Source organism: Octopus bimaculoides, chromosome 9 (assembly GCF_046866305.1).
Source record: "Octopus bimaculoides isolate indiv1 chromosome 9, ASM4686630v1, whole genome shotgun sequence".
In the NCBI taxonomy this organism is placed as follows: Eukaryota; Metazoa; Mollusca; class Cephalopoda; order Octopoda; family Octopodidae; genus Octopus; species Octopus bimaculoides.
In genome coordinates, this window is record NC_142936.1 from 76,331,932 (window position 1) to 76,354,431 (window position 22,500).

The 22,500-nt window shown below is 39.4% G+C and overlaps 3 protein-coding genes across 5 annotated transcripts in view; all 3 read left to right on the forward strand.

Annotated features, from left to right (window-relative positions):
• LOC106872517 (uncharacterized) overlaps positions 1-14,286 on the forward strand; it is a 42,230-nt gene extending 27,944 nt beyond the window's left edge. For both annotated transcript variants that reach the window (XM_089357825.1, XM_052970787.2), the window contains exons 2-3: positions 4,599-7,664; positions 14,232-14,286. In XM_089357825.1, the coding sequence (XP_089213951.1) occupies positions 4,800-6,785 (1,986 nt within the window). In that variant the 5' untranslated portion in view covers positions 4,599-4,799 and the 3' untranslated portion in view covers positions 6,786-7,664; positions 14,232-14,286. The remainder of the gene's footprint in view (positions 1-4,598; positions 7,665-14,231) is intronic.
• LOC128248737 (uncharacterized) overlaps positions 1-22,500 on the forward strand; it is a 93,146-nt gene that overhangs the window by 27,957 nt on the left and 42,689 nt on the right. The gene's annotated exons all lie outside the window — the stretch shown is intronic.
• Positions 14,381-17,716, forward strand: LOC149134205 (uncharacterized). Its single transcript, XM_089357813.1, has one exon. The coding sequence runs from the start codon at positions 14,381-14,383 to the stop codon at positions 16,433-16,435; it is 2,055 nt and encodes a 684-aa protein (XP_089213939.1). The 3' UTR covers positions 16,436-17,716.

Below are 22,500 nucleotides of genomic sequence, written 5' to 3' on the forward strand. Positions count from 1 at the left end.
ATATGTGGTGATATATATTTGAAAGATCTTGGAGGGTTTAGCTCCCAATTCTTGACTAATTTACTGTACATATTCTGTACACACACACACACACACGCGCACAAACATAAATATATCTGTGTATCTATATATGTATGTGTATATATATATATATATATATATATATATATATATATATATATATATATATATATATATATATATATATGTATGTATGTATGTATGTATGTATGTATGTATGTATGTATGTATGTATGTATGTATGTATGTGTGTGTGTGTGTGTGTGTGTGCGTGCGTGCGTGTGTGTTCACACACACATATGCACACACATGGATATTTGTATGTATGTATGTATGTAGATGAATATATGTATGTACTGTGATGACAAGGAAGCAGTAGAGCCAGTTCTCGATTTTTTTAATGAATTTTTCTTGTCCCAAATTTACCTTGCACCAACAAGATATCAGAACATTTTAGAGCTTGTTTTAGTAACTACGGTAACACTATACGCAATATTACAGTGGAAAAACCCCTTCTTTCAGGCCACATCATGGTTCTCTGTAACCTGAGATTCCACCAGCCGAAGGCTAACCCTAGTGATCTCTCTCCAGCTCCATCATTCGATACCTTGATACCATGGTTTTCTATGATGTCGATATGAAAGAGCTATCACATGTTGACTGGTCTTTCACGCATGCATCCACCTCCTCCAGCATCAAAATGTCTTGGCAGATCTTTGTAGACACTGTCACAAATATATGTGCAAAATACATCCCACCAAGACCAGTGAAGACAACTAAGTGCAGAATTCCCCAAAACAGAAAACCTTTGTCGGATAAACAAAAAGAACTAAAACATTAACAAACTAAAATATTGCCAACAGCCACACATAAATTTGACGGCTATCGGCCTACTCGAATAAAAAAAACTGGGACTTAATTTATCGACCCCGAAAGGATGAAAGGCAAAGTCGACCTCGGTGGAATTTGAACTCAGACTGTAAAGACATACGAAATACTGCTAAGCATTTCGCCCGGCGTGCTATTAATGCTGCCAGTTCACCGCCTTACTCTCTATGGTAATGCCAAAACCATAAGTGAGATACTGCAGAAACAGTACTGTTCTGCTTTCAGCAATCCTGATATGGTCGATCTGGACTGTATCAGTGATGTAAATCCTCAACACACTATTATTGGAGGTAACGTTTGGCGCCCCTGATGTCTTAGATATAATGAACGAAATTATACACAATTCATCAGTGAGCCCAAACAGGTTCCTTGCTTGTGTCCTGAAGGTGTGTCGACACCAACTTGCCTCTCCACTTGCTAATCTGTGAAGGAACTCACTGGATGCTGGCTATATTCCTGAAAACTTTGTCCCAGTCTGTTGTCCTTGTTTCCAAAAAGGGAAACAAGTCACTTGCAGTGAACTAACGTCGGATATCACTCACCTCGTTTATCATCAAGGTATTTGAGAGGGTAGTGAGATCACGGATAACCTACTTTCTTGAAAGCAACAGACTACTGAACCCTAACCAACATGGGTTCCGTAATGGAAGGAACTGCCTAACGCAGATACTGCATCAACTTGATGACATTGTGAGAGCCTTGGGAGAGGGCTCGACTACTGATATCATCTACCTTGATTTCAGAAAGGCCTTTGACAGGGTGGATCATAAGATCCTCTTGAAAAAACTATCCAATATTGGTGTCCCTGGAAAGTTACTACAATGGATCGAGTGTTTCCTGATTGGCAGAACCCAACACGCCGTAGTCGAAGGAATAAAATCAAGCCCAGCCAAAGTCAGTAATGGTATTCCACAAGGCACTGTTTTGGGCCCACTTCTTTTCATCATATACTGACATCATCAAGTACAGTAACATAAGAATATTTGCAAATGATTCCAAGATCCAGGACATCAAAGAAGTGGGTAATCGGGCATGCCTTCAGTCTGATCTACTGGCTGTCATCCAATGGGCGGAAAAGAATAATATGCTGCTGAACTAGGACAAATTTGAACTAATCCACTTCGGAAAAGAGGATACTATGAAACTCCCACACTCTCTTCCTTCACGTGAAAATCTCATGGCATTCAACAACATCAGAGACTTGGGAGTAATTGTAAACAACAACATAAGCTGGGCCGCTCATATAAACAGCAAAGTTGACATGACCCGCAGAATGTGTTCCTAGATTCTCAGAACTTTCCAGTCGAGAACTATCCACACCATTATCCTTCTTTTCTCCACTTTTGCCCAACCCCACCTTGAATACTGTTGTCCACAGTGTTCTCTCTACACGAAAGAAAGTATCATGAAAGTTGAAGCGCCTCAAAGGTTACATAAAAAAAAGATATAGATGGTATGACAGACTTTGACTGTTGGGGTCGACTAGAAGAGCTCAAGCTTTATTCTCTCCAACGCCGCTGAGAGCGCTACATCATCTGCATGATGTGGAAAATATTCCATCAGCATTGCCCAAATGATGTCGGCATCGCCTTTAAGATACACCCAAGACTTGGGCCCCGTGCTATCCGCCCACAACATAAATTATGCTCGCATCACATATCAACAATGCGGCACAATTATTTCACCTCAATTGATACTGTTCTCTTTAACATTACACTAAGACACATTATAGCAGAAACAGACCCCATAAAGCTCAAGAAATTTTGGAACAAATTCCTTCAAAAAATCCTAGATAAACCTCCTACACCTTACATATGTCTCCGTAAACAATAACACCCTCTTCGAGTGGGCCTTGTCCGATTCTTGATTTTAATGACTTTGCCAGGTGGTGCTATTGAGTTAGATATGGCCTGGGCCAATAATGGCCGAAACATATCAAAGTAAGTAAGGTTCTCATGCGTATATCTAATTAAAACGTATTAACTAAAACGCATATGAAGCATGCTCCAAAAATATAGCCTGTGATTTGTATGACGTTCCCCACTTAGCAGTGCGAATGAGAGAATAGTATTCTTTATACATCAGCCTATCTTTCTTCCTTATTCTTTTCTACTCTAGGCACAAGGCCCGAAATTTTAGGAGAGGGGGCCAGTCGATTATATCACCCCCAATACGCAACTGGTACTTAATTTATCGACCGCGAAAGGATGAAAGGCAAAGTCGACCTCGGTGGAATTTGAACTCAGCACGTAAAGACAGATGAAATACCGATAAGCATTTCGCCCAGCGTGCGAACGTTTCTGCCCGCTCACCGCCTTTCTTCCTTATTCTGTCGGAAAAATCTTTCTAAGACGTAGGCGCTATTTCCAATTTCTTCTTGGTGAGAGAGAGACAGAGACAGAGAGAGAGAGAGAGACAGAGAGAGAGAGAGAAAGAGCGAGAGGAGAAAGAGACACACACAAACAGACAGAGAGACGGAAAGACAGACTGATACATACACACAAATACACACATACACACATGTATATATGTATGTATGCATATACATATATGTTTTGTCCAACGCTCTTCCAATAACTGTCACTAAAACTATTACAATGGTGCTAAGCCTTCTCTATCTCCAGCAAGTGTCTCAGCGTTGGCTCTGGACCCGAGGACGCAAGTAATCTTCAACGGCAGAAAGGTTACATCTGGTTGCACATGCAATGGCTTGTCCTTCGTGTTTTTTAAAGTTGTTTACGTTCAAACCCAACTTTCATTCAAGTACATTGTTTTGAAATTCAAGATCTTATTCTAAAATTGTGGCCGCCGACTTCAGTAGGCAATGAGGCTCTTGCCATCTTTTTGACAAGATCCTCATCAACCATGTCCTGATATTTGGCTTTATTTGTTGCATTAGAAATATCAAATCTGATCTGCCAGGGCATTGTAAGTTCAGTCACAATTATCCGTTGTGAAGTCCTGGAAAGGCTCGTCTATCTTGAAATTCACTTGCATCTCTCAGTCTGGAGCTCCATGCATAGTAGGAACCACGTCTCTTACATTAGAAAACATCTAATAATCATTATATATGAGTAACATACGCGATGCTTCTTTACTGATATTTTACTGATATTTTATAGAAACGTTTTCATAAATAATATATCAAAAATACTCGTCAGTTAATGGTTTTCTTCATTATCATGGTGAATTAAATCTGCCTATGATAACGAGTGTCAAATTAATGGTTTTTCTTTATATCAACATTGGTAACGAGAAGCATATTGGCAATGAGAGGCATATCAGTATAGGTAACGAGAAGGAATTCCTTAAACCTTTCAATCAGCGGGTTATTGCCCTAATAATTCTTTTGTATCCCAACGTTATACATTCCCAAGCGTAATACTTAGTTATAATTATGATATGTACAATCTAGATGTCAATCAAAGTAAAGCCTAATATTGTGAAAGATTTATTAACAAAACTTCTTTACGTATATAACTAATGATTTAGATTTATTGAAGTGATAGCCTTTTAGAAATGTAGTTAAAATGGCAGTTTGTAATGAGAATATCGATATATACCAAAGACCTGTGGTTAAGGATATTCGCACGGAACAATTGATAAGGCTATTCATATTAATACTTAAAAAATATCCTTGTGTAATATTATAATCTAGTACAGTACATATTTTTTTCCTTTATCTACAGGTATACAAAATTTGAACTCCAATTCCTCAAGGTTTCAGATTTCAAAAATTTTGCATTGTCCTCAAAGTCAAATCTAAAGTGGAAGCGAAATATTTAATCTTGGGGATTACTTTATTAATGTCAGTATTTCTCACGGACAGTTCTATCAAAGACAAACTAAGATATACCAGAAAATATATTATTGTTTTTTGACAAGACATAATGGAAATGTATGTCACAGGCTTTTTAATGTTCATCTTATTGATAAACCACACAGTTCAAACATCAACTATAAACAGAACTGAAACCTTCAATTGTCCACCAGTTTTGTGCTCTGAAAGCCCCAGGACAGACCGCTGTTCATGTCAGCAAGACTGCTATTTATACGATGAATGTTGTTCCGACTTTCTTAATTACACAAATTCTGACCTCGAGCCTCCATATCCCTCAATGTATTACAGCTGTAACAATATTAATGGTGAAAATTATTATCAATTCGATCGCTGTCCACCTGACTATGATGTAACGGACCACGTAAACAACTGTGAAAATCCTAACTCAGACGAACAACTACATGATGTACCTGCTTTTGGTAAAACAAGTCAAAAACTCTATAGGAACTTATATTGTGCTCTCTGCCACGGAGAAGAATATATTTTGTGGAAGATTTCTTACCAATATTTCTCTGGGAATGATGATCCCAAAATCACTGGTGCTATGACTTTCACTAACGAAAGTTTTGAGGTTGAAAATCAAGTCCCTTCTCGTGAAATTAACCAATATCTATACAAATGCACTCCTTATATTTCAGAGTGTACACTGCATAATCCCAATAGCACATTAGAGAATCTATGCAAGAACAAGCCTATGAGACTTGTTGACGCGAATAATACGGCCTTTAGAAATGTTTACTGTGCACTTTGCAATGGTTTTGAAATTGACGATATCAAGTGTTACATAAGTATACCAATATATTCTTTTCCATTTTACGAAGTACATTATTCTCTAATAACACTTTTTGATGTCTCTAACAAACCCCAAAAAATGCAAAATGAAATGTTACTCAGGGACTCTTGTGTGAAAAATACTCTCTACGATAAGAATACTCAGGAATGCCGACAAATCTCCGCTAATTCTACTCTAAATTGTACTACAACAAGATTAAATGAATCTGAGTATTACATCACTAATGATGGTCTTCTCTACTTGAATAATACCCATCTTTTGCTGAATCAATCAGATTTCGGTTTCGATGAAGATGGTACAATTATCATCTGCGTAAAAGATATTATCAATGTATTACGAAAGTATTCCGATGTTGAAGCTTATATCACGTTAGTGGGGCTTATATTTTCTATCCCTGCTCTAGCAATCACTATTATAATCTATCTCTGCATACCTGATCTCCATACCTTACCAGGTAAATTACTCATTAGTCTTTTATCAGCATTGTTTGTAGCTGAGCTTCTCTTTCTTATCTCATCACAAGTCACTACATCTACAATTCTGTGTACATCTTTGGCTATTGTGATACATTATTCTTTTCTAGCGAGTTTCTTCTGGATGAATGTTTTATCATTCGATGCCTGGTACACTTTCTCAGGACTTACACAACTTCGAAGTAAAGGAAAAGGTACCAAGAGATTTGTATTGTATTCTTTGTATGCTTGGATCTGTCCACTTGTCATAGTAACAATATCACTGATATTTGAGTACACACCTGGAAATCATGGACTTTCTCCAGAATATGGAAATGGCATTTGCTGGATTACAAACGGAAAAAGTCTGCTATGGTTATTTGCATTCCCTGTTATGCTCATTTTATGTCTTAACACAACAGCATTTATCCTCACTACCAGAGGGCTATATATGTCTCGCAAACTTTCTGCGAAATATTTATCAAAACATAATAAATTGGAGTTCATTGTTTGCATAAAACTGTTTTTTATTATGGGACTTACGTGGACATTTGCATTCCTGTATACCTTTACACAAATTGAAGAATTTTCTCTAATATTTTGTATTTTAAATTCTTTTATTGGATTATTTATTTGTCTATCATTTCTCTTCACAAAGATCGTCTGCCGCAATATACTTAAAACATTTCGTCATATTTCAAAATGGCTTCCCACAGAATCGAGTGAGATGTCTTCAACTTCTGAGAGAACTTTATCTACACAAATACCAACAAAAGTTACGTTTGAATAGTACAACTTGTTTGGTGAATGAAAGGAATTTTATAGTTCTTCAAAGAATCCAAAGGCAGCATTTACAGCTTTCATAATGGGACAATATTCTGACTAAATGTTCATTAATAACAATATTTCATGATATAAACGTATTGTGTGTATTATGTTGGCAACTAAGTTCCCGCCGTTTTTCTTTTTTTATTAAAAATTTTTTAAAGGTTTAATAAGAAATAACAACTTATTAATCTATAATGTATTCACTCTTGTTGTTTACAACTTCTTCCCAACGTTCAACAAGATTTTCAATACCTCGTTGGTAGAAATCACCCGATTTCGATTCGAAAAATTGATCCAACGAAGCTCTCAATTCTGCATCATTACTGAACGAAACTTTGCGCATAGCATTTGAAAGAGATCGAAAGAGGTGGAAATCCGTTGGTGCCAAATCAGGAGAGTAATGCGGCTATGGAAGTACTTCCCAGCCATGCGTTTGAATGGCTTCCTTGATCATATTGGCGATATGAGGGCGGCGTTGTCGTGCAGAAGAAGAACTCCATGTTTACATGGACATTTGCATTCCTGTACACCTTTGAACAAATTGAAGAATTCTCTCTAATATTTTATGTTTTCAATTCTTTTATTGGATTATTTATTTGTCTATCATTTTTGTTCACAAAGATCGTCTGCCGCAATATACTTAAAAGATTTCGTCATGTTTCAAAATGGCCTTCCACCAAACTGAGTGATATATCTTCAACTTCTCAGAAAACTTTATCGACACAAATACCAACGAAAGTTACGTTTCGGTAGTACAAGAAATGTTGTTCGGTGAACGAAACGAATTTTATTGTTCTTGAAGCAAACAAAGACAAACAATATTTTTGGCCACCATGATGAGGTATGTTTATTAATAATATTTCATGTTTTAAATGTATTGTCTGTACAAACTGAGGTGTCTAGGATTATACGTAAGAATTGATACATATATCAGTGTGTGTGTGTGTGTGTGTGTGTGTGTGTGTGTGTGTGTGTGTGTGTGTGTTGCTTGTGTATGTGAGTGTATATATATATATATATATATATATATATTAATAATTTAGAGAAGAACCACCACTGTGCAACTCAAACGATGAAGGAGATCAGACACCATCAAGAAAAGCATACTATACAAAATACTAATTTAAAAATCTAAAAATTCCAAGAGAAAATTTGTAATCCATAAAATCTATAAAATATTAGACTAAAACTTTTAATCAGTTTAGTAAATTTATAGAAACGAAAGTGAAAAAAAGACTACGTGCGTTTCATGGCCACATAAAAGTGGGAAAGATCTGATCAATCTAGAATGAATCGATCAAGATAAATACCACTCATAATGAGGACACTCTTCAAGTCTCGTAACTTCAAAAACGTATCCTAATATTTAAAAAATGCGATAAAATAAGAAAAGTAGAAAAATCTGTACGTTTAAGCAATATTTAGTACAATAAGTAAAGTGTCAAGGTTTTATAATAATAATCATAATAATAATAAACATCTGTCAAGTTAAGGGCATAAAACGTCTATTGAAGAGGTACTTTCTGTAGATTAAGAAAAAGAAAACATATATAAAGATAGTGTAATTAACTATTAAATGAAATACGGACGTTCAATAGTATTAGGAAAAAGAACAACATCACTTATCTTGACGAAGATTCTTTGTTGACTGTAGTATTACCCATGAGGCATAGAAATTATACGATGTGTATCACGTGACGAAATGGCCACAAATTATTCATGACCACAAATATTAAAATTACCATGTAGAATTAAAATATGAGACACGTGACAATATGGCGTTGAAGGAGAAGAGGGAAGGAAAACTTATAAATGAAGGAATGACGAAGTATGTATGTAGACAGGGAACCAGACAATATTATGCTGTTATGTTGTTATGTAGAAGATAAATTAATAGATTTAAGTGATAGGAGCTAATAATGTAAATGTAATTAAGGTACGTAAGATATACGATATACAAATATGAGGAAAGGTGGTATTACAGTGAACTTATTATACGTCTCTAAGTAGATTGTTTCTTTTTATTCGAACTATGTATTAATCAAAAAACCTACACACTAACAAGACCATATTCACTGCTAAGAAGCCATTCACTACTAAGAAGTCAGATATATATATATATATATATATATATATATATATATATATATATATATATATATATATATATATATATATAGATATATATATATATATATATATTACTCTTTTACACTTTTACTTGTTTCAGTCATTTGACTGCGCCCATGCTGGAGCACCACTTTAGTCGAGCAAATCGACCCCAGGACTTATTCTATGGGGAGTTTTGACGAGTTTTAAATCGTCAAAACACTTAAGTGATGTACCCATTCACATAGGTCGGCCCTTTATAGGGATGACAGCTTGGCTATCTCAAGCCATATGAATAGCCACGCGATGGACAGGTTCAGGAAAGACTTGATAAAAATTTTCAAAGAGTTGGGCCTGCCCCTACCGGTTACCACCAACCTGACTACAGTCGATTTGTTGGACGTAACGTTAGACCTAAACACGGGAAAGTACTACCCCTACAGGAAGCCTACTGTATCCATCTACAAAACCTCAAACCCCTACCCCGCTGTAATTAGAAACCTTATTTCAGGTATTAGCAAATGGGTACCTAAACTCTCGTCCAACAGGGAAATCTCTAATAGGACCTCTCCGCACTACAATGATGCTTTCGCTAGAACCTGATATTCTGAGAAGGTCACGTGTGTGAACGATCCCCAAACCCAGTCTCCTCACTCCAAGAAAATTCCTGTATACCATGAGTTTTTTTTTCCAAATAATTGTTGTCGCTGGAATACCAACATCAAGATATGACACCGCGTAACCTTTCTCAACCAATCGCAGGCCATTGTCTAGTAAGAAACATTGATTTTTTCATACTAACTTATGATTCAAACTCCAATTGCTAAAGATTAGCATCGAACTTGAAACTCAGAGTACCAAGGATTTTGAATCAAGCTGTTTTGATCCATACATGTAACTCCCAATAAATGTATTGAGTACCCTTCTTTCGTTTGTCTGCTCATATATATGACTCTGTGTGTGTGTGTGTGTGTGTGTGTGTGTGTGTGTGTGTGTGTGTGTGTGTGTGTGTGTGTGTGTGTGTGTGTGTGTGTGTACATGACAGTATTAATGAAATAGGAGATGGAATGTGTAATAGACTTTATTGGATACAACACATGCTTCAACCCGTTCTGGGTCTCTTCAGGTGCATCAATAAAATATAAAATGTCTCCCTAAAGATTTCTTTAGTCGGCTTACGAATTTAATAGACACATAGCAGTACGTAAATCAACTCAAGAAATCTCTAGTGAGACTTTCTATTAATGTACCTGAAGAGACGCAGAAAGGGTAGAAACATGTGCTGTACCCAATAAAGTCTATTACACATTGCATCGCCTATTTTATTAATACTGTTACGCCAACTGCCACTTCTCAGTTCCTGCAATAAATCTACGGATAACAGCAGGTAATCGAACTGTGCCGGTGCTTTACTCATCATCTATTTATACATTTCGTACAATTTGTCCATCATATATATGTATATATAAATATATATATATATATATATATATATATATATATATATATATATATATATATATATATATATATATATATATATATACATATATATATATACATATACATACACACACACGCACACACACACACACACACACACACACACACACACATATATATATCCATAGATATATACATTTAAGCGCATTCATATCTTCCTCAGCCACTACCACCGCCCTCATTTTTCAAAGTCTCTTCTTACCTCTTCCTCATTTCATCTACGACAAACTCTTATCAGTTTTATATTTCGGTATCTATATCTATGCGTGCACATATGTGCCTGTGACTAGATGCTTCTGCGGATGTGTGGGTGCACCTTTGCACTCATTTCTTTTGACTCAGCGCATATATGTGTATACTATAAAGAAGAGTGAAAGTGTATGAGTGTGTATGTGCATGTGTGTGTGTGTGTGTGTGTGTGTGTGCGTGTGTTTGTACACCTGCACGCCTCCTCGCACCTGTCTTTCTGAATGTAGTTGTATGCCCTTTGTATCAGACATATATTTACATATTTCTGCTTGTATCGGACATATATTTACATATTTCTGATTAATGGCCGAGTGACATCTCGCTACCCGTCGCTTACCTTCCGAAATGATTTTACTAGGTCTTGTTTCTTTTAATTTTTTTTTTTTTTAAACTTTTTTCCACTTTTCTCGTCTCTCTTTCTCACTTTATGTCTGTCTCTCACTTTCTGATTTTGATGGAGGCGTGGCGTACATATACATATGTATATATATATGTATATATTTATATATATATATATATATATATATATATATATATATATATATATATATATATATATATATATATAAAGGGGGTTGTATGATAGTGTATAGAGGAATATATTATTTAAAAGAGTTCAAACTCTGTCTGTTTTTTATGTTTTATTTATATTCTTATAAAATTAATGTGTGATATAGAATATGGAATATATACTATAAATAGTAAAATGAAATGAAGTATTGAATGTCTTATTGAATATATGAAATATTGAGTATTAAATATATATAGGGGCTAGTATTTTTCCTGCTTCATAGCATTCATCAAGGTCCCGTCTGACAGATGTACTGTAGTTGACTGGCTGTCCTATTGCCTTTTATACACATTCCTTTGGACAGTAGCAGTATGTGTTTGGCTATTTTTAGAGATGATGCCAAACCATTTTTCAATGTTTATTTTTAGAAATGATGACATTTGAGAGATTTTTTTGTGTTTTAGTTATAGGGATAAGATTTTTAAACCCTAAGTAAGATAAATTTAATCATTGTTTGTCAAGAGTGGGTTTGAATTTCTTAATAAAGTCCTTTTCTTTGCGTTTTCTCTCAATTTTATTCAGGTTGTAAAGCTTATGGAATGGAAATATCATAAAAGTTTTCGACCACATGTTGCCAGATGGTTACTCAGTGGTATTTGGCGGACCTCTGGTTTTTTTTATCTGTTGTCGATGCACACGTGAGCGTTCCGATAGCGCATTACCTGTCTGACCAACGTACAGTTCTTCACAATTTGGGCATTTGATGCAGTAGCTTAGATTTCTACTTTTGCAGTTCATGTTCGCATTGGTGAATATTTTCCCTGTTTTTGTGTTCATATATGGGCCGGTATGAATTGATTGGTATGTACCGCATCGGCTATCATTGCATTTGGACACAGTGAATGTTTGATTTTTGTTGCTGAGGTCAAACCTTGCCTTTGTTGATAGCTTTTTCAAGTTTTTAGGTTGTCTCTTACTGAGACGTTTCATGCCACAGAAAATATTCAAATATAAATTAGAAGCAGCTCGAGATATATAAACAAACTCGAACACACATACAGAAGACGTGTGTATTGTTAGTTCGTGGGCCGGTGCGTTTTAGGCGTAAGAGGATATATTTTCAATGCGCCTGGTATTAAAAATACCTGGAAGTAAATCATAAGCAAGGAAGACAACTCACATCAGGTCCCTTTTCGGAACGACAGACATCGATGTTTCGTCATTATTGTGACTTTTCAGTGCCTCGTACCGAACAAGGCCTGTATAGATAGCTGTTGGGTGAGCAATACACTTCCCAACTACATGGTTACAGGTTAATCCCATTGTGTGGTCCCTTGGATAAGTGGATAAGTGTTCGCTACTGTATCCCCAGTGTGACCAAAGCCTTTTGAATGGATTTGATACGAAGAAACTGAAAGAAATTTGTAAAGTATTTATATACATAAGTGTGTGTGTGTGTGTGTGTGTGAAAGTTATGTCTATGTGTGAGTGCATGCGCGTGACTGTGTCTGTGTGAGTGTGTGCGTGTGCGCGTGTGTGCGTGTGCGCGTGTGTGCGTGCGCGCGTGTGCGCGTGCGTGCGCCTGCATGCTTGCTTGAGCTTGTCACCCTCACTGCCTAGCAGCCATTATTAATTTGTTTACATCACCGTAACCAAGCCGTTGGTCAACACAAACCGGTAAAATAAGTGCCAGTCTTTAAAAACATAACTGCATCATACTGCATCATCTTAGAAGCAAGATCTCAATGAATGGCAATCAATTGAATATCTGCTCCATTCAGAGACACTTTGATTTCGGAGTCATAATATTTCCCATGTTTGTCAGGTGAAATAATCGTCAGAGATGTTTTGTTCAGCACAGAAACTGCAGGAGTATCAGAAGAAGTCGTAAGCTCTTCCGATAACGATGACTAAAGTTGTTGCAATGATGCTGGCCCTTCTCTATCTTCAGCAAGTGTCTCCGCGTTAGCCTTTCAGCCTATACTTTGCCTATACTTTGCCTGAGCGGCATAAGGGTAACATCTGAAGTCTCTAGACAACCACAACCATCTTAAATTAATTTAAGATTCTAAGGCTAGTCATTGGCGTCTTTCTTCAGATCTTTATGTTTCAAACCAATCTCCGTTTAGGAGCCAAGATCTTACTCACAAAACTGACTGCCAATTTCAAAAGGCAATGCGGCCTCTTACCATCTTTGACAAGATCCTCGTCAACTAAGACCTGATATTTAGTGTTATTCAGTTCATTAGAATTATCAAATCTGTCAGGTTAGCACGATTATCTGTTGAGCACTCTTGAACAGTAAAATGTCTGGTCGGAGAAATGCACTCGTGAACTGCAAGATGTCTGATCGGAGCCATTTTACTGCGCCATCTTCGAAAAAGACACATCTACGCATCAAATTCACTTGCATCTCCAGTCAAGAGCTTCTTGTAAGATAGGAATCAAGTCTCCCACATTGGATAATGTTGTCTTATAATCATTATACATGAGTAACACACGCAATGCTATTTTACTAGTATTTTCAGTCATTTTTGAGAATCTTGTTTTAGAAATAATACATTAGAATACTCCACAGTAAATGGTTTGCTTCATTATTATGGTGAGTTAAACCTCCTTGTGATAAAGAACATAATGTTCTTTTATCAAAGAAAATCCATACTGGTAGTGGAAAGGAATTCGTTAAATTTTTCAGGTTGTTGTGCTAATAATTCTACTGTTTTGTATCCCAACGTTATACATTAAGAAATATAATGCTTAGTCTTCACGATTTCATTTTCGGTTTATATATATATATCTATGAGAATGAATTATAAATAAGTAATGATTCAGAGTAAATAACCTTGTAGAAATATAGTTAAGATGGTATTTGTCATACGAAGATCAATATATATCAAAGTCTGCTTTATACACACACCTGATGTGAAGGCTATTCGCATAGAACATTTGATTAGTCTATTCACATGAATACTTAAAACATAACCTTGTGTAATTTCATACTCTAGCAGAGTACATACTTTTTTCCTTTATCTGCAGGTATACACTTTGTCCTCCAATTCTTCAAGATTTCAATAAATTCTGCATTGTTTTCTACAGAGTTTCGAAGCGTAATATTTAACCTTAATTTACTTAATCATGAACTTCAGTATTTCCTACGGAACAATCTATCAAAGAGAAGTTAGAATATGATTACTTCAAAACATAGTCTTGTATTTCATCAAGACATAATGGAAATATTTGTGACAAACTTTTTAATATACATCTTACTGATAAACCACACAGTTCAAACATCAACTATAAACAGAACAGAACCCTTCAATTGTCCACCAGTTTTGTGTTCTGAAAGCCCCTGGACAGACCGCTGTTCATGTCAGCAAGACTGCTATTTATACGATGAATGTTGTTCCGACCGTCTTAATCACACAAATTCTGACCTCGAGCCTCCATATCCCTCAATGTCTTATAGCTGTAACAATATTAATGGAAGAAATTACTATCAATTTCACCGCTGTCCAACTAACTATGATATAACGGAACATGTGAACAACTGTGAAAATCCTAACTCAGACGAACAGCTACATCATGTACCTGCTTTTGGTAAAACAAGTAAAAAACTCTATAGAAATTTATATTGTGCTCTCTGTCACGGAGAACAATATATTTTGTGGAAGATTTCTTACCAATGTTTCTTTAAGGATGATAATCCAAATGTCACTGTTGATAACTTTTTATATATTTTCAATAAAAAAAATTGTGAGATATACAAACAAGTACCTTCTGAAGAATTTTACCAATATTTGTATAGATGCACTCCTTTTGTTTCAGTGTGTGCGCTACATAATACCAATAAAACATTAGAACATCTATGTGAGCACAAGCCAATGAGAGTTGTCAACGCAAATAATACAGCCTTTAGAAATATTTACTGTGCACTTTGTAATGGTATTGATGCTGACGATATCCAGTGCCACATACATGAAACGAACATTTTTTCATATTCAAGCAAAGTGTTTTCTCTAACGGCAGTTTTTAATTTCCATACCAATTCTATAGAAATACAAAATATGGAGACAAACAAAGGAAATACTGTTCTGCAACTACCCTCCTGTCCGAAGCATGCAGTCTACGATATGAATACAAAGCAATGTCGACAAGTTATCTACCACCCGCAACTAAACTGTACAACAACAAGTCTAAATGAATCTGAGTATTATATCACTAGTGATGGTCGTCTCTACTTAAATAATACCCAACGTTTACTGAACCAATCAGAATTCAGTTTCGATGAAGATGGTACAATAATTATTTGTGTAAAAAATGTTACCACAGTGTTACCAAAATATTCTGAGGCTGAAACTTATATCACGTTAGTGGGGCTTATATTTTCTATCCCTGCTCTAGCAATCACTATTATAATCTATCTCTGCATACCTGATCTCCATACCTTACCAGGTAAATTACTCATTAGTCTTTTATCAGCATTGTTTGTAGCTGAGCTTCTCTTTCTTATTTCATCACAAGTCACTACATCTACAATTCTGTGTACATCTTTGGCTATTGTGATACATTATTCTTTTCTAGCGAGTTTCTTCTGGATGAATGTTTTATCTTTCGATGCCTGGTACACATTCTCAGGACTTACCCAACTTCGAATTAAAAGAAACGGTACCAAGAGACTTGTATTTTATTCCTTGTATGCTTGGATCTGTCCACTTGTCATAGTAACAATATCACTGATATTTGAGTACACACCTGGAAATCATGGACTTTCTCCAGAATATGGAAATGGCATTTGCTGGATTACAAACGGAAAAAGTCTGCTATGGTTATTTGCATTCCCTGTTATGCTCATTTTATGTCTTAACACAACAGCATTTATCCTCACTACCAGAGGGCTATATGTGGCTAGCAAACTTTCTGCGAAATATTTATCAGAACATAATAAATTGGAGTTCATTGTTTGCATAAAACTGTTTTTTATTATGGGACTTACGTGGACATTTGCATTCCTGTATACCTTTACAAAAATTGAAGAATTTTCTCTAATATTTTGTATTTTAAATTCTTTTATTGGATTATTTATTTGTCTATCATTTCTCTTCACAAAGATCGTCTGCCGCAATATACTTAAAAAATTTCGTCATATTTCAAAATGGCTTCCGCAAGAATCGAGTGAGATGTCTTCAACATCTCAGAGAACTTTATCTACACAAATACCAACAAAAGTTACGTTTGAATAGTACAACTTGTTCGGTGAACGAAACGAATTTTATAGTTTTTCATACAAAGGCAAACAATATTTTCGGCTTTCATAATGGGACAATATTCTGACTAAATGTTCATTAATAACAATATTTCATGATATAAACGTATTGTGTGTATTATGTTGGCAACTAAGTTCCTGCCGCTTTTTTTTTTAATTTAAAATGTTTAAAAGGTTTAATAAGAAATAACAACTAATTAATCTATAATGTATTTACTCTTGTTGTTTACAACTTCTTCCCAACGTTCAACAAGATTTTCTATACCTCGTTGGTAGAAATCACCCGATTTCGACTCGAAAAATTGATTCAACGAAGCTCTCAATTCTGCATCAGCATTGAACGAAACTCTGCGCATAGCATTTGAAAGAGATCGAAAGTGGTGGAAATCCATTGGTGCCAAATCAGGAGAGTACGGCGGCTATGGCAGCACTTCCCAGCCATGCGTTTGAATGGCTTCCTTGGTCATACTGGCGATATGAGGGCGGCCGTTGTGCAAAGGAAGAACTCCATGCTGCCGATTAGGTCTTTTCTCTTGAAAAGCCATGTTCAGTCGCTCCATCTGTTGAATATAGAGCTCTACGTTGACCGTTTGGTTCCGTTCAAGCAATTCGTAATGGATAATCCCTTCCCAGGCCCACCATACGCACAACATCGTTTTACGCGGATGAAGATCTTGTTTCACGCGCGGTGTCGCTTGTTTACCGGGGCTAAACCATTTCTTACGCTGCTTCATATTGATGTACAGGCACCATTTTTCGTCGCCAGTAACGATTCTGTAAAGAAATCGTTGCTTGTGACCATGAGTTGAGCGGTGACGAGCAAGCAAACCAGCGAAGATCGTGGCTCGTTGATTTTTGTTGTTGTCACTTAAAGCATGCGGAACCCATGCTCCATACTTCTGAACCTTTCCCATCGAGTGAAGATGCTTCTCTATAGCAGTGTCGGAGCATTCCATTTTCTCTGACAGTTCTCTTGTTGTTTGATGAGAATTTTCGTGCAAAAGTTTGTTTAATCGCTCTTCATCCAACTCAACTGGACGGCCAGAACGAGGTGTGTCTTTGAGGTCAAAATTTCCATTTTTTAACAATCGCGAGCGGTTCTTCCAGCTAGCTATGGTACCCGCTCCATACACAGCATAAATGTCGCGAACAGCTTTTGCGGCCTTAGAACCTTCATTAAAAGCAAAAAAAAGGTGTCGAAAATGCTCGGTTTTCTTAAGTTGACATTACATGTCAATGATCTGAAAATAAACAAAAATTAACTAAAATTAACTTTAAAAAAAAAATAGATTCCAAAATGATTCAAAAATAGAATTCTCGAAAAAAAAACAAATTCCAAGATTTAAAAACGCAATAAATTTCAAAATTTAAAAAAGCAGCGGGAAATTAGTTGCCAACCTAATAGAAGGTAATGAGTCAAGATGTATATATGTATGTATGTATGTATATGTATCAAAGGTATGTACAAATACATATATTGGCATGTATATTTATCCATATTATATATATGTATATATATATATATATATGGGAGATTATACAAAAAATAACAACAGACGAGGACAGGTGGTGTAAATAACAAAAGTATATATTAGTATGACGCTCGGGAATACGGAAAGTCTTTGACGTTTCGAGCTACGCTCTTCAACAGAAAGAATACGGAGACAAGGAGAAAAACACGGAGAAAAAAAATTGAATAGTGTTCAGTCAACGGTCAATCATAATAATGGCCGATCATAACAATGGCTGACTGACCGGAAGTTAGAAATTCTTATTTCAGGAGAGCTAAGAAAGGGGGAGGTAACGAACGGTGATCGGGAACGAGGGGCTGTGTGTGGGAGGTAGACTGCTGGTGATCTTGACGTATGTAGTGTGAAAATGGGGGAAGGGAGAAAGGGAGAAAGTAGTTGGTCAGTTGTAGTGTGTGCGTGGTGTGATGCGAGGGTATTGGTGTGGTGTGCGTGGTGTGATGCAAGGGTATTGGTGTGGTGTGATGTGAGGGTGTTGGGAGGTGGGGAAGGCATGGGTGGAGTGTGGGGTAGAGGTAGGGGTATGTGGGTAGGGTGGGGTATGTGGGTAGGGGTGGGTGGTGGGTGTAAGGAATTGGATGGGGTGGAGTGGGAAGGTAGAGTAGGAGTGTGTTGGGGTGTGGTGGGATGAGCTTATGAGGGAGTGTTGACGAGGAGGGAGAAGGGGAAGGTCGATGTAAGAGAGGGGGAAGATGGGTATGGGAGGGGAGAGGAAGAGAGGAGAGAGGGTGGGTATAAGAGAGGGAAGGGGGATTGAGAGAGGGGGAAGGTGGGTATGGGGGGAGAAAGAGGGGAAGGTGGGTATGGGGGGAGAAAGAGAGGAAGAGAAAGAGAGTGAGAGAGAGGGAAGAGGGGTATGGGGGGAAGAAGAAAGGAAGAGAAAGAGAGTGAGAGAGAGGGGAAGAGAGTGAGAGAGTAAGGGTGAGAAAGAGAGTGAGAGAGAGGGGAAGAGAGTGAGAGAGTAAGGGTGAGAGAGTAAGAGAGTAAGAGTGTAGAGAGTAGGAGAGTAAGAGTGTAGAGAGTAAGAGTGAGAGAGGGGGGAGTACGGGTGAGAGAGGGGGAGTACGGGAGAGGGGGAGGGGGAGTACGAGAGAAGAGAGTGAGAGAGAGTAAGAGAGAGGAGAGAAAGAGGAGTGAAATAGTAGGAGAGTAAGAGTGTAGAGAGTAAGAGTGAGAGAGGGGGGAGTACGAGAGAAGAGAGTGAGAGAGAGAAAGAGTAGGGGTGAAGAGAAGTGGGAGTGGAGAGAAGTATGAAGAGAGGTGAAGAGACGTACAAAGAAGTAGGAGTCGGAGCAGGAGGTGGGGGAGGGGAGAGATGGGTGGTAGGAGGGGGGTGGGGGAGAGAGACAGGAGGAGGGGGTTAGATGAAGAGTGGAGGGGAGTTGAGCCCATGTGGCGCAAAGGAGCGAAGATAGAAGATTAATCCCTGTTCACGGCGCAAACGGGAGTCCGGATGGCCCCTGTGCATGGACAGTCCAAACACCGACAGGTGTTGCCGCAAGGAGTGGCCGGCAGAACGGAAGTGGCGTGACACCGGGGTGTCATTGCCGACGTTGATATCTCGGAGGTGTTCCGCGAATCGGTCGGCCAGGCGCCGCCCCGTTTGTCCGATGTACAGGGATTGGCAGAGAGAGCAGGAGAGGCAATATATGATGTTGGTAGACGTGCAGGTGAAGGAGTCGGTGATGCGATAGGGTCGGTGATGGGTGCTGGTGAGGAGGGTGGTGTTGGAGAGGTAAGGGCAAGTGCGGCAGCGTGGGCGGGAGCAGGGGAACGAGCCAGGTTGGGAGGTTGGGTTGGGGAAAAAGCTGTGGACCAAGAGGTCCCGTAGGTTGTGGGCTCGTTTGAAGGAGGGGAGGGGTCGATTAGGGAAGATGTGGGAGGTGGAGGGGTCGGACTGGAGGCGCCGAAAAGCTCGGAGAATGGAGCGTTGGAGGGGTAGGGTGGTGGGATGGTAGGTGAGGGGAAAAGGGAGGCGGGAAACGGCAGGGCGGGTTCGGGTTGAGAGAGCAGATGCACGGTCCACAGAACGTGCTCTGGCAAGGGCGGTGTGGGTGGTGGTGGGTGGATATCCACGCAGGCTAAAGTGGTGAGCCATGAGTTGAGACTGAGTCTCAAAGTCATGGCTGTCGCTACAAAGTCTGCGTAGACGGAGGAATTGGGAATAGGGGATGGAAAGTTTTGTGTGTCTAGGGTGGGAGGAGGAGAAGTTGAGATAGGAGTGTGAGTCTGTGTGTTTGTAGTGGATGGAGGTGCTAAGGGCGGAGTGGAGGATGCTGACCGAAATGTCGAGAAAGGGGACAGAGGTGTCAGAGACAGTACAGGAGAAGTGGAGGGCAGGATGGAAAGATTGAACGAAAGAGAGGAACGAGTCAAGATGTTCACGGGAGAGAGAGGTGGCACCGATACAGTCGTCGATATACCGACCGTATAGTTCGGGAGTGGGACCAGTGAAACTGGAGAATATTTGGGCCTCAACATAACCAACGAAGAGGTTCGCGTAGTTGGGGCCCATTCTCGTCCCCATGGCCACTCCCGAGACCTGCTGGTAGATATCTCCCGCGAACGAGAAGCAGTTGAGAGATAGGACAAGTTCGGCCAGACGAATGAGTGTGGAGGTGTCGGGTTGTGGGTTGGGGCGTTGGTCTAGAAAAAACTTCAGGGCACACAGCCCCTCGTCGTGGGGGATCACTGTATAGAGGCTCTGGATGTCTAGAGTGAAGAGAAGCTTAGAAGGGCCGGGAGGGAAAGAGAAAGAGTTGAATAGACGAAGCGCGTGGTTAGTGTCATGAATGTGGGAAGGGAGAGAAGCCACTAGGGGGGCGAGGACACGGTCTAGGTATTTTGAGATAAGCTCGGTGGGGCAGTTGCAGGCGGAGACGATGGGGCGGCCAGGGTTGTTCGGTTTATGGATCTTGGGGAGGAAGTAAATGGTGGGGGTGCGTGGGGTGCGAACAATAAGGTTGGAGGCGGTGGCGGGGAGACGGGAGGAGAGGATGAGGTCATGGATAGTGGAGGACACAGTCTGTTGGTAGCTGGGCGTGGGGTCGGAGGGCAGAGGGCGGTAGAATGAGGTATCTCGAAGTTGACGGAGAGCTTCGGCCTCGTAGAGGTCCGCGCGCCATACTACCACGGCTCCACCCTTATCAGCCGGTTTTATGATGATGTCCGTGCGGCGTCGGAGGGATCGAAGGGCCGAGAGTTCGGCTGGGGAGATGTTGAGTCGAGATGGACGCCTGGAAAAGTTAAACCGGCCCACAGCGCGTTGGCAGGCGCCCGCGAAAAGATCAACTGCCTGGAACTGGCCAGGAGCAGGCGTCCACTGGGATGGTCGTCGGCCCAGGTCAGTGAAGCAGTCCTCGTTGGGTGCGGGTGGTGTGTTATGGAAAAGCGCACCCAACCTAACGCGGCGCACAAAGCTGTGGACATCAGCACGGGTTTGAAATTCCTTGCAGGATGGAGTGAGTGGGATGAAGCGCAGACCCCTATTGAGGACGGAGCGCTCCGCCTCAGAGAGAGGAAGATCTGGGGGAATGGTAACGACAGGCTGAAGTGGAGAGGGGGTGGGTGGAATAGAAGTAGGAGGGGATGAAGTAGGGTTAGGAGGGGCGGTCGGGATGGTGGAGGGCTGGGAGGGAGGGGGTGGAGTGTGTGTGGGAGAGGCAGGGTGGTTGGGTGTGGGTGGGGAATGCACATCAGGGAGGGAGAAGGGTGGTGGAGGGGTTGGGGTAGTGGCATCGGGTGTAGAGGAATGGAGGAGTGAGTGAAGTTTGCGGAGCTTAGTGTCGGTAAGAAATGTATGAAAGAGATGATTAAGTTGAATGATAAAGCGCAATGTATTGTGAGCATGGGAGGGTGACAGAGAGGAGAAAAATATGGAAAAGGCTGGAGGAAGAAGGCGGTCGATAGTGTGGATTTTAGAGAGATTGGAGCGAATGGTGGCCCGCATAAGGCGGTAGGATGTGGTGCGGAGTATGGGTAGAATGGTGGTAGAGGAGTGGAGAGTGGGGTGGAAATGGAGGCGGAAACCCTTAGGGATGAGGCGGTGATGTAAGCAGCGACTGAGAAACGTAATATGACTAGAGAAACGAGTCTTCTTGAATATGAGTAAGGAGAGTCGTATAGTGGGTTGAAAGTATAGAGAGGGAAGTGTGCGGAGGTATAGTTTTAGGCGGTTGTGGAGAGTGAGTTGGAAAGATTTGTAGTCAGGCATGATGGAACGAGAGAGAAAAGAAAATTAGACGTGGGAAGGAGAATTACAAAAGGTGTGGTGGAAAAAAAACAAGCGTGATGAGAAAATTGGACGTGGAAAAAAAAGGAAAAAAAAGAGAAGAAAAAAAAGGGGGGGAAAAAAACTGGAAAAAAAACTTTTTTAACAGGTGTGGGGGAAAAAAAATAAAGGCATGAGGAGAAAAAACGAAAAAGGGGTTGTGAGAAGAAAATATATGCGAGGTGGGAGAAAAAAACAAAGCAAAAAGGAAGATGGGACAATAGGGAGAAATGGGGTGACAGG